General features: G+C 39.8%; 1 protein-coding gene across 1 annotated transcript in view; it reads left to right on the forward strand.

Annotated features, from left to right (window-relative positions):
- Positions 1-124: 124 nt before the first annotated feature.
- CTSS (cathepsin S) overlaps positions 125-12,723 on the forward strand; it is a 32,740-nt gene continuing 20,141 nt past the window's right edge. Inside the window, exons 1-4 of the mRNA XM_031009790.3 lie at positions 125-413; positions 1,345-1,471; positions 8,197-8,319; positions 11,026-11,175. Of these exons, the coding sequence (XP_030865650.1) occupies positions 1,346-1,471; positions 8,197-8,319; positions 11,026-11,175 (399 nt within the window). The 5' untranslated portion in view covers positions 125-413; position 1,345. The remainder of the gene's footprint in view (positions 414-1,344; positions 1,472-8,196; positions 8,320-11,025; positions 11,176-12,723) is intronic.

A 12,723-nucleotide genomic window follows, 5' to 3' on the forward strand; every position in this document is an offset into this window, starting at 1 on the left:
GCACCACCATGCCCAGCTAATTAGAAAAAATTTTTTTGCAGAGACAGGGTCTCGCTATATTGCCTAGGCTGGTCTTGAACTCCTGGCCTCAAGTGATCCTCCCACCTCAGCCTCCCAAAGTGCTGGGATTATAGGCATGAGCCACTGGGCTCAGACAAGGGCTCTTCTTGATGGCTTACTGTATCCACTTTGTCCCCAAGACCATAGGGAAATGACTAGAGGTGACTGTACTAGCTAGATTTTAAATGAAACTGAAATGAAAGTTCACTTCCTCATTTTGAGTACCTCATGTGACAAGTTCCAATTTCTTTTCAAGTCAATTGAACTGAAATCTCCTTGTTGCTTTGAAATCTTAGAAGAGAGCCCACTAATTCAAGGACTCTTACTGTGGGAGCAACTGCTGGTTCTATCACGTATGTACTCTTTGTTCTTTTTCTCCCATTTGGTCTTCAAACACTCTGTGTTTGTAACTTGTTCTGCCTGCTAGGTTTTAAATCTTTGGTTTCAGGAAGTAAACTAAAAAATCGTGTCGTTCAATTTACCTCTTCTCTATTTTTAAAAAGTTAATGTCTGCTTGAGCATCTAAGCATCTAAGTTGAGACTGAAACATGGCTTTCTTTGGAATATAATTTAAAGGTTTACATGTTTAAAATTCCAGATGTTTTCAATTAAAAAGAAATGGAAAAGAAAGTAGAATCCAGTTTGAGGGAGCTAGTCGCTGAATTTCTGTTGATGTCTCTTGAATTAAATACAGAAGTGGCATTTTAAAGAGTAGTTAATTGCCTCATTTGAAACAGATGTCTGATCATTGAAAAAAAAAACATAAAAAGGAAAATTACCTACCTAAAGATGTGAAAGCAATAGATGAGAATTGTCTTTTAACTATCTGTAAAGACTGTGGATATTTAAACAGGTCAGTTAAGAAGAGCCCATGTATTCAAAAATTCAGGAGATAAACTGATTTTTCAGAGGTTTGTCTCTCTTAAGGATGATTTTTTTTTTTGAGAGAGAGAGAGAGAGAAAGAGATTTCCTTTGATTAGATTTGTTGGCAAATCCTGGAAAGTCCCTGTTTTCTAACCCTCTAGATGTGTTTGGTTTACCAGATATTGGGAAATTCCTGGAAATCACTTTTTAAAGTGCTACTAAGCATTGGAAGTAGTATTTCTGACATAAATCTGCAGCTGTTCCCTGTGACTATATATCCCAGGAATTTTCCTGTATAATTCTGTTTATAATAGTCTGTCCCTTTGATAGACTTTGCATTGTTATTTTCTCTTATGAAAACGTGGTCACAACATATGCAGCTAATAGCAACACTTCCTATGTTACCTTTCCTTACACAGAATGAAACGGCTGGTTTGTGTGCTCTTGGTGTGCTCCTCTGCAGTGGCGCAGTTGCATAAAGATCCTACCCTGGATCACCACTGGCATCTCTGGAAGAAAACCTATGGCAAACAATACAAGGAAAAGGTAGATTGGATTGCCACTCGAGCGATATGCTTTTAAAGGAGTACTGTTTTCTACCTCTCAAAATTGTGTTCTTACAGGCAGTGTTTTCAGTAAATATTTAAGCTGGGTGTGGTGGCTCGCGCCTGTAATCCTAGCCCTTTGGGAGGCCAAAGTGAGCGGATCACCTGAGGTCAGGAGTTCGAGACCAGCCTAGCCAACATGGCGAAACCCCATCTCTACTAAAAATACAAAAATTAGCTGGATGTGGTGGTGGGCGCCTGTAATCCCAGCTACTCGGGAGGCTGAGGCAAGAGAATCACTTAAGCCGGGAAGGCGGAGGTTGCAGTGAGCCAAGATTGTGCCATTGCACTCCAGCCTGGGTGACAGAGTGAGACTCCATCTCAAAAATAAATAAATAAATATTATGTGCTTGTTTCTTGCCAGATACTGTTCTTGGTACCATACAGCAGGAATCAAAACAAAATTCCTGTTATGGAGCTTATATTATAGTGAGAGAGACAGGAAATAAGAAAATAAACAAGCAGATATGTAGTATGCTAGATGGTGATAAGTGTTGTAGATAAAAATAACAGAAGGCATGGAGAGTAGGAAGGGCCCTGGGTGGTCGTGGTGGTAAGAAGTCTATCTATATGACAGGAGGGTTAGGGAAGGCCTCACGGATAAGGGTGCCATTTGAGCAGAGAATTGATGGAAGCCAGGGAGCAAGCAAAATACATAATAGAGTGAAGGTCTCAGGCCAAGGGCAAATCAGCACAAGCTCCTGAGGAAGGGCCACATTTGGGATGGCCGAGGAGCGAAAAGGCGTTAATACCCACAGAGTGTGGCCAGATATTGTTTCTTGACTATCACTTCCCATTTTGTACTTTTGTTTTTATTTCAAAGCACACTTGCTGATGTTAAGACCTTAACCCTACTGCTTTAAATAACTAAGTCCTGTAACTATGTAATATTTCTGTTTGTAAGCTAGCATCATATATTTATTTATTTGACATATTATTTTGTATAAAAATGACACTCTTAGGTCATACCCTCTAAGTTTTATTTTTATTTATTTATAATTAAATAATAATTGTGTCTATTTATGGAGTACAATGTGATGTTATGATACAAATATACATTGCAGAATGATTAAATTAGGCTAATTAACTTATTCAGCACCTCACATACTTATCCTTTCATTGTGATAAGAACATTTAAAATCTACCCTTTCAGTAATTTTGACATATAAAATACATTATTGTTATTATCTGTAGTCACCATGCTATGCAATAGATTGCTAGAATGTATTCTTCTTGTCAAATGAAACTCTGTACTCTTTGCCTAACATCTCCCCTTTCCCTGTCTACCCTCCGCCCAGCCTCTGCTAACCACCATTCTACTCACTCTCTACTTTTATGAGTTCAACTGTTTTAGATTCCACATGTAAATGAGATTATGCAGTACTTGTTTTTCTGTGCCTGGCTTATTTCACTTAGCATAACGTTCTCTAGACCCATCCATGTTGTTGAAAATGACAGAATTTCCTTTTTTTTTTTTTAAGGCTAAATAGTATTCCATTATGTATGGAATACAATATGTACCACACTTTTTTATCCATTCGTCTTTTAATGGACACTTTATAAGGTTGATTCCATATCTTGGCTATTGTGAACATGGAAGTGCAGCTATCTCATTGACATACTGATTGCGCTTCCTTGGGACATATACCCAGAAGTGAGACTGCTGGATGATATGGTAATTATATTTTTAGTTTTTTGAGGAACCTCCATACTGTTTTCCCAAATGGCTGTACTAATTTACATCCCTACTAACAGTGTATGAGGGTTCCCTTTTCTCCACATCCTCACCAACACTTATCTTTCATCGTTTTGATAATAGCCATTCTAACAGATGTGAGGTGATATCTCATTGTGGTTTTACTTTACATTTCCCTGATGACTGGTGATGTTAAGCATTTTTTCATATATCTGTTGGCCATTTGTATGTGTCTTGTTTTGAGAAATGTCTATTCAGGTCTTCTGCCCATTTTTAAACAGGGTTGTTTTCTTGATAGTTACTTTGAGTTCCTTCTATATTTGGGATATTAGCCCCTTATCAAATGTATGATTTGCAAATATTTTCTCCCAATCTATGAATTATCCTTTCACTCTGTTAATTGTTTCCTTTATTGTACAAAAGCTTTTTAGTTTGATGGAGTCCCGTTTGTCTATTTTTGCTATTGTTGCCTGTTCTTTAGGGGTCATATTCAAAAAACCATTGCCCGGACCAATGTTGTGGAGTTTTCCCCTATATTTTCTTATAGTGGTGGTATATAGTTTCAGGACTTATGTTTATGCTTTAATTCATTTTGAGTTGATTATTGTATATGGGGTGACATAAGGGTTCAATTTCATTTTTCTGCATTTGGATAGCCAGTTTTCCCAATACTATTTATTAAACAGACTATCCTTTCCCCATTGTGTGTTCTTGGCACCTTTGCTGAAAATTGATTGACCATAAAGTTGCAGGTTATTTCTGGGCTCTATATCCTATTCCATTGGTAAACGTGTCTGTTTCTATGCCAGTACTATGCTGTTTAAATTACTATAGTTTTGTAATATATTTTGAAACCAGGCATTTTGTAATGCCTCCAGCTTTGTTCCTCTTGCTAAAGATTACTTTGACTATTTAAGGACTTTTGTAGTTCCACATGAATTTGAGGATTGTTTTTTCTATTTCTGTGAAGAATAACATTAGAATTTTGATAGAAATTGCACTGAATTTCTAGTTTGCTTTGGATAGTATGAACATTTTAGCAATATTAATTCTTCCAATCCATAAGCATGGAATATCTTCCCATTTATTTATTTTATCTTAAATTTCTTTCTTTCTTTTTTCTTTTTTTCTTGTTTTTTTGAGATGGAATTTTGCTCTTGTTGCCCAGGCTGGGGTGCAGTGGCGTGACCTCTGCTCACTGCAACCTCTGCTTCTGGGGTGACCTCTGCTCACTGCAACCTCTGCTTCTGGGGTTCAAGCAATTCTCCTGCCTCAGCCTCCTGAGTAGCTGGGATTACAGGCATGTGCCACCACGCCTGGCTAATTTTGTATTTTTAGTAGAGTCGGGGTTTTTCCATGTTGGTCAGGCTGGTCTGAAACTCCCGACCTCAGGTGATCCGCCTGCCTCGGCCTCCCAAAGTGCTGGGATTACAGGTGTGAGCCACCACGCCTGGCCTATTTTGTCTTCAGTTTCTTTTATCAATGTTTTATAGTTTTCAGCATATAACTTTTCAACTCCTTGGTTAAATTAACTCCTAAATATGTTTTAAATGCTGTTGTAAATAGAATTGTTTTCCTAATTTCTTTTTCAAATAGTTGTTAGTGTATAAAAATACTACTGACTTTTGTATGTTGCCTTTGTGTCTTACAACTTTACTGAATTCATGTATCAGTTCTAATAGTTTTTTGATGGAGTCTTTCTTCTCTCTTTTTTTTTTTTTTTTTTTTTTGAGGCGGATTCATGCTCTGTCGCCCAGGCTGGAGTGCAGTGGCACAATCTCGGCTCACTGCAACCTCCGCCTCCCAGGTTCAAGCAATTCTCCTGCCTCAGTCTCCTGAGTAGCTGGGATTACCGGCACACGCCACCACACCTAGCTAATTTTTGTATTTTTAGTAGAGATGGGGTTTCACCATGTTGGTCAGGCTGGTCTCGAACTTCTGACCTCGTGATCCACCCATCTTGGCCTCCCAAAGTGCTGGGATTACAAGCATAAGCCGCCTTGCCCAACCTTCTTTTTTTTTTTTTGAGATGAGATCTTGCTCTGTCACCCAGGTTGGAGTGAAGTGGTGTGATCATAGCTTACTGCAGCCTCAAACTCCAGCTCAAATGATTCTCTTGCCTCAGCCTTCCAAGTAACTGGGACTGTAGGCACATGCCACCACACCTGGCTAATTTCTATTTTTGTTTTTTGTAGAGAAGGGGTCTTGCCATGTTGTCCAGGCTGGCGTTGAACTCCTAGATTCACACAATCCTCCCACCTCAACCTCCCAAAGTACAGGCATGAGCCACCACACCTGGCCAAGACTTTCTATATGATCATGTTATCAACAAACAAACGCAATTTCACTTCTTCCTTCTCTTATTTGGAGATCTTGTATTTATTTTTCTTGCCTAATTGCTCTGGCTAGGATTTTCAGCACTATATTGACTAGAAATGGTGAGAGTGGGTACCCTTGTCTTTTTCTGATCTTAGCAGAATGGCCTTTAAATTTTCACCCAATTGAGTATGGTGTTAGCTGTAGTCTTGCCATATATGGCCTATTTGTGTTGAGGAACTTTCCTTCTATAAGTAATTTGTTGAGAATGTTTGTTATGAAAGGATGTTGAATTCTGTCAAATGCTTTTCCTGCATCTATTTAAATGATCATATGGTTTCCTTGGTGGTGATGAATTTCACCCTCACCCACACCCTTTATGAACAGGTTCCTCATTTCAAGATTGACTGGACTTAGATGTGCAATTAGCACCACTATCTGGTTAAATGAATGCTATCCCTCTGTTTAATAATTCCAGTCCCTCAGGAGGAATGAACCTGACTTTTGATTCGTATCCTACCTTTATAATTGATCTCAAAGTGCACTTCTTTTTTTTTTTTTCCTTTGTTGCACTTAGTTAGATTTGTTTGCGTTTATACCATTGCTTCTCATCTTGTGGTTTGGAAGTAAGCCCATCATGCATGCCCATTATGTCCATTACTGGGGTAACAGTAAAACCTTGCTCCAAGGGAAAGAAACCTGCATCCAGACTTGCTACCCAGTGCCTCTGGGACTGGGCTCACCCGCTCAATGAAATGAGGCAGAACAGAGTTGTTGCTGACTGCTCCCTGGGGTTCTAGCTTATTGGAAACTCTGGCTTCAGCTACTGTGGGAGGCACCATCCACCTTGCCTTCTACATCATTGTATTCTATGTAAATAAATCTCCTGAAGGACAAGAAAATCGTCGGTCAGCATGTAAATTCACTCTGAATAAAATTAAAATAATAGAATCAAAAATGAATTTTCAAAAGACTATATATAAAGGAATAATATGCACACTAATGGACAAGAAATAAATTAGAAATCTTGAAAATAAAAAATATTGTCATTGCAATAAAAATCAAAAGGATTTCCAGACTGGAAAGAGCTGGATAGAATCAGTAATCTGAAAGATAGTACTGAGGAATTCACCCAGAATGCAGCACCTAGAAATAAAAAGAAAAATATATGAAAACGCAAGTAAGAGAGATGAAAGAGAGTTTGAGGCTCCAAAATACTTCGGATAGGAGTTTCTGAAGAAGAGAATTAGGTGGAATGGTGGAGAAGCAATATATGTGGAGACACTGATTGAGAATTTTCCAGATATGAGAAAAGGTCCTGAGTCCTCCAATAAAAAGCACACAGCTGAAGGTAAATAAGGAAACCTACACCCAGATACATGTAACGAAGTTGTAAAACATCAAAAAGAAAGAGCAAATCATGGCTGGGTGTATGGTTCATGCCTGTAATCCCAGCACTTTGGGAGGCGAAGGGGGAAGGATCCTTTAAGGCCAGGAATTTGAGACCAGCCTAGGCAACATAGGGAGACCCTGTCTCTACAAAAAAAAAAAAAAAAAAAAAAATTAAAAATAAGCTGGTTGTGGTGGTGCAGGCTTGCAGTCCTAGCTACTCGGGCAGCTGAGATGGGAGGATAGTTTGAGCCCAAGAGTTTGAGGCCGTAGTGAGCTATGATCATACCACTGCACTCCAGCCTGGGCAACAGAGCAAGACCCTGTCTAAAAAAAAAAAAAATGCTGGGCGCAGTGGCTCACACCAATAATCACAGGACTTTGGGAGGCTGATAGGGGAGGATTGCTTGAGCCCATGAATTCAATATGAGCCTGCAACATAGGGAGACCCAGTCTCTACCAAAACAAACAAACAAACAAACAAACAAACAAACAAACAGAAAAACTGGCTGCAGTGGCACACACCAGTCATCCCAGCTATGCAGGAGGCTGAGGTGTGAAGATTGCTGGGTCCTAGGAGGTCAAGGCTATGGTGAGCAGTAATCAGGCCACTTCACTGCACTCCATCCAGCCTGAGTGACAGAGCAAGACTCTGTCAAAATAATAATAATAATAACAATAATAATAATAATAATAACAATAATAATAATAATAATAAATGTTAAAAAGAGAAGGAAATTCATGTTTATCATAAAATAATATTAAACCATCAAAGCAGTTAAGAGCAAGAATTAAGATTAATATGTGAAGTCAGCAGTTATATTGGATATATTTATGTATTTGCATGCTCTCAGGCAGATCCACATTTGGTAGAATGCTTCAAAAATGCTATTTTTGGGCGGATGCAGTGGCTCACACCTGTAATCCCAGTACTTTGGGAGGCTGAGGCAGGCAGATCCCCTGAGGTCAAGAGTTTGAGACCAGCCTGGCCAAGATGACGAAACCCCGTCTCTACTAAAAATACAAAAATTAGCTAGGCGTGGTGGCACATGCCTGTAATCCCAGATACTCGGAAGGTTGAGGCAGGAGAATCACTTGAACCTGAGAATCGGAGGTTGAAGTGAGCTGAGATCGTGCCACTGGACTCCATCTTGGGTGACAGAGTGAGACTCCATCTCAAAAAAAAAAAAAATTGCCATTTTCATCATCAAACACTTATTTGTCCAGGATGCAGTATGACTATGTTCTTCTTCATTATGTTTTAGAATGAAGAAGCAGTACGACGTCTCATCTGGGAAAAGAATCTAAAGTTTGTGATGCTTCACAACCTGGAGCATTCAATGGGAATGCACTCATATGATCTGGGCATGAACCACCTGGGAGACATGGTAGGTACATTACAAGGAATCCCACTTTCATGTCTGGGTAAATATCATTTCCTTTCTGTCTCCCCAAAAGCAATTTGAAGGTAAACAACAATAACAAAGGAATGTATAGTACAAAGTTGGAAAACAGTAGAATTGAAGGACGTAAGAACTTGTACAGAAATTTCTTACTTCTATTTTGACTGCTTTCTTTCTTTAACAAATCACTTCTTTAGAGGAAATTTTAAACTCACAGACTACCATTGTTTTTTTTTTTTTAATGAATTCTAGAAAGTATTACCTAAAGGCTATTGACAGGTTTTTATAGCAAGTTGCCATACTTATTTAAGTCTAGATTGACAATTTAGTATGATCCATCTGCTTTCTTAATGGGAGAATGTGGGTATTTAATATCACAAATATCCCCTATTGGTTTTCAGATTCTGTTCTGTCCTACAAAACTTTACCACTGTTGCCAAAGTGAAGAAGGGAACGCCCTAGGTAGACTAAATTCCTTCTTAAATGCAGGAATCTCCTTTGTAATTATTTCTCACATGGGAAACCAGTTTAGTCCACTTTTTAGACAGCCCTTTTATAAAATTCTGCCTTGCTTTGAAACAACAATCTGCCTCCCTGTAACTTCTAGTTTTTACCATTCTCTTTTTCTCCTTCCCCATGAGGGTGCCTAGCTGGGATGCTAGTGCCAAGTGTGAAACTAAACAAACCCAGATAATTCGCCCCACCAGATCCTAATGGAACCTGTGTTGGTCACAACTATTACTGTTTTTTCTCAGTTTTTTTATTCCATGGCAGTTTTTAAATATATTCACAGTTACAGTTATTAGGATATTAGAAAGTAGGATAGGCTGGGCACAGTGGCTCACACCTGTAATCCCAGCACTTTGGGAGGCCAAGGTGGGCAGATCACCTGAGGTCGGGAGTTTGAGACTAGCCTGACCAGCATAGAGAAATCCTGTCTCTACTAAAAATACAAAATTAGCTGGGCATGGTGGCACATGCCTGTAATCTCAGCTACTTGGGAGGCTGAGGCAGGAGAATCGCTTGAACCCGGGAGGCAGAGATTGCAGTGAGCTGAGGTCATGCCATTGCACTCCAGCCTGGGCAAAAAGAGTGAAACTCCGTCTCAAAAGAGAAAAAAAAAAAAAAGAAAGAAAGAAAGAAAAGAAAGAAGGATGTAAGTGAAAGAGATATATAGTCATGTGTCATATGCATTTTGGCCACTGATGGACCACATATACCATGGTGGTCCTTCAAGATTATGATGGAGCTGAAAAGTTCCTCTTGCCTAGCTAGTGATGTTGTAGCCACCATAACAATGTAGCACAACACACTACTCACTTGTCTGTGGTGATGCTGCTGTAAACAAACCTACTGCTCTGCCAGTGGTATGAAAGTATAGCACATAAAATTTTGCACAGTACAAAATGCTTAATAATAACAAATGACCATGTTACTGGTTTATGTATTTACTATACTATACTTTTAATTGTTATTTTAGAGTGTACTCCTACTTGTACTTTTAAAAAGTTAACTGTAAAACAGCCTCAGGCAGGTCCTTCAGGAGGCATCCAGTAGAAAACATTGTTATCAGAGGAGATGACAGCTCCATATGTGTTGTTGCCCCTGAAGACCTTCCAGTGGGACAAGAGGTGGAGACGGAATGCAGTGATACTGATGATCCTGACCTTGTATAGGCCTAGGCTAATGTGTGTGTGTGTTTGTATTTTAGTTTTTAACAAAAAAGTGTAAAAACTTTTAAAAAATTAAAAATAGAAAAAGCTTATAGAAGAAGGTGATAAAGAAGAAAATATTTTCGTACAGCTATACAATGTGTTTGTATTTTAAGGGGTTACTATTAAAGACAAAACATTTAAAAAATTAAAAGTTTATTAAGTAAAAAAGTTGCATTAAACTAAGGTTAATTTATTATTGAAGAAAGAAAAATGTTTTAACAAATTTAGTGTAGCCTAAGTGCACCGTGTTTATAAAGTCTACAGTAATGTCCTGGGCCTTCACATTCACTCTCCACTCACTCACTGACTCACCCAGAGCAACTCCAGGCCTTTCATAGTAAATGACCTATATAGAAGTACCATTTTTACTTTTTTTTTTTTTTTTTTGAGATGGAGTCTCACTCTGTCACGCAGGCTGGAGTGCAGTGGCACGATCTCTGCTCACTGCAACCTCCGCCTCCCAGGCTCAAGTGATTCTCCTGCCTCAGCCTCCCAAATAGCTGGGATTACAGGCATGCACCACCACGCCCAGCTAATTTTTGTATTTTTAGTAGAGATGGGGTTTCACCATGTTGGCCAGGCTGGTCTCGAACTCCTGACCTCAGGTGATTTGCCCAGCTTGGCCTCCCAAAGTGCTGGGATTGCAGGCGTGAGCCACCATGCCCAGCTCCCATTTTTACTTTTTATACTGTATTTTCACTCTACCTTTTCTATGTTTAGATATATTTAGATACACAAGTACTTCATATTGTTCTACAATTGCCTACAACCCTCAGTACAGTACCATGCTGTGCAGGTTTGTAGTTTAGGAGCAATGGGCCCTACCATACAGCCTAGGTATGTAGGAGCCAATACGCTCTAGGTTTGTGTAAGTACACACTATGGTGTTTTCACAATGACAAAATCACCTAACAATGCATTTCTCAGAACATATTCCAGTCATTAAACAATGCCTGACTGTATATTTGCTTTGTAGACCAGTGAAGAAGTGATGTCTTTGATGAGTTCCCTGAGAGTTCCCAGCCAGTGGCAGAGAAATATCACATATAAGTCAAACCCTAATCGGATATTGCCTGATTCTGTGGACTGGAGAGAGAAAGGGTGTGTTACTGAAGTGAAATATCAAGTGAGTATTACCATCCCAAGCCTCTGAACCCTAGGTAGAGCTCTTTAAATGCTTAGTCTAGCTACAGAATTTGACAGTGAATCTTACAGTCCCACGTGTTACTTTCTAATTATTTTTGTTATTCTTGTCTTCCCAACTAAATTATAAGTTCCTTAAGGGCAAGGATCACATATTATATTTTATTTATACAGTTGGCCCTCCATATCCACAGGTTCCACATCTGCAGATTCCACCAACCGTGGATCAAAAATATCCAGAAAAAAATGAAAATAAAAAATAGGCCAGGCACTCACGCCTATAATACCATTACTTTGGGAGGCAGAGGCAGGCGCATCACCTGAGGCCAGGAGTTCCAGATCAGCCTGGCCAACATGATGAAACCCCGTCTCTACTAAAAATACAAAAATTAACTGGGCCTGGTGGCACACGCCTGTAATCCCAGTTACTCAGGAGAGTGAGGCAGGAGAATCACTTGAACCTGGGAGGCAGAGGTTGCAGTGAGCTGAGATCACACCACGGCACTCCAGCCTGAGCTACAGAGCGAGACTCCATCTCAAAAAAAAAAAAAAAAAAAAAAAATAGGTAAAGTATAAGGGAGGGCCGGGCGTAGTGGCTCATGCCTGTAATCCCAGCACTTTTCCAGGTCAAGGGAGGCAGATCACTTGAGGTCAGGAGTTCGAGACCAGCTTGGCCAACATGGTGAAGTCCCGTCTCTACTGAAAATACAAAAATTAGCCTGGCGTGGTGGTGGGCACCTGTAATCCCAGCTACTCGGGAGGGTGAGGCAGGAGAATCACTTGAACCTGGGAGGCAGAGGTTGCAGTGAGCTGAGATCTTGCCACTGCACTCCAGCCTGGGTGATAGAGTGAGGCCCTGTCTTAAAAAAAAAAAAAAAAAAAAGTGTATAGGAGGATGTGTAGGTTATATGTGAATACTCAGTAATTTATATAAGGAACTTGAAAATTCTTGACTTTGGTATGCTCAGAGGTCCTGGAACCAATCCCTTGTGGATACTGAGGGACAACTGGATTCTCCACAGTGGTTTTTGTTTTGTTTTGTTTTGTTTTGTTTTGTTTTGTTTTGTTTTTTGTTTTGTTTGAGACAGGGTCTCCCTCTGTTGCCCAGGCTGGACTGCAGTGGTGCGATCTGGGCTCACTACAACCTCTGCCTCTTGGGCTCAAGTGATCCTCCCATCTCAGCCTACATAGTGACTACAGGCACACACCACCACTTTTTTTTTCTTTGTATTTTTAGCAGAGATGGGTTTTGCCATGTTGCCCAAGCTGATCTCAAGCTCCTGAGCTCAAGTGATCCTCCCACCTCCACCTCCCAAAGTCCTGGGATTATAGGCATGAGCCCTCGTGTTCAGCCCCCACAGTGCTTTTCTAAGTGATCATAGAGCCACCTACTTAGACAAACACTGAACTAAGCAAATAGGTGTTTAACACAGACTTTTATTGCTCACGCTATGCATTGACTGCACTGGACTCTCCAATAAGCCAATTGCTTGAGAAGCAATGTTGTGTGAGAGAGCCCTGGTGATCAGGA

This window comes from Gorilla gorilla, chromosome 1 (assembly GCF_029281585.2).
Source record: "Gorilla gorilla gorilla isolate KB3781 chromosome 1, NHGRI_mGorGor1-v2.1_pri, whole genome shotgun sequence".
Classification (NCBI taxonomy): domain Eukaryota; kingdom Metazoa; phylum Chordata; class Mammalia; order Primates; family Hominidae; genus Gorilla; species Gorilla gorilla.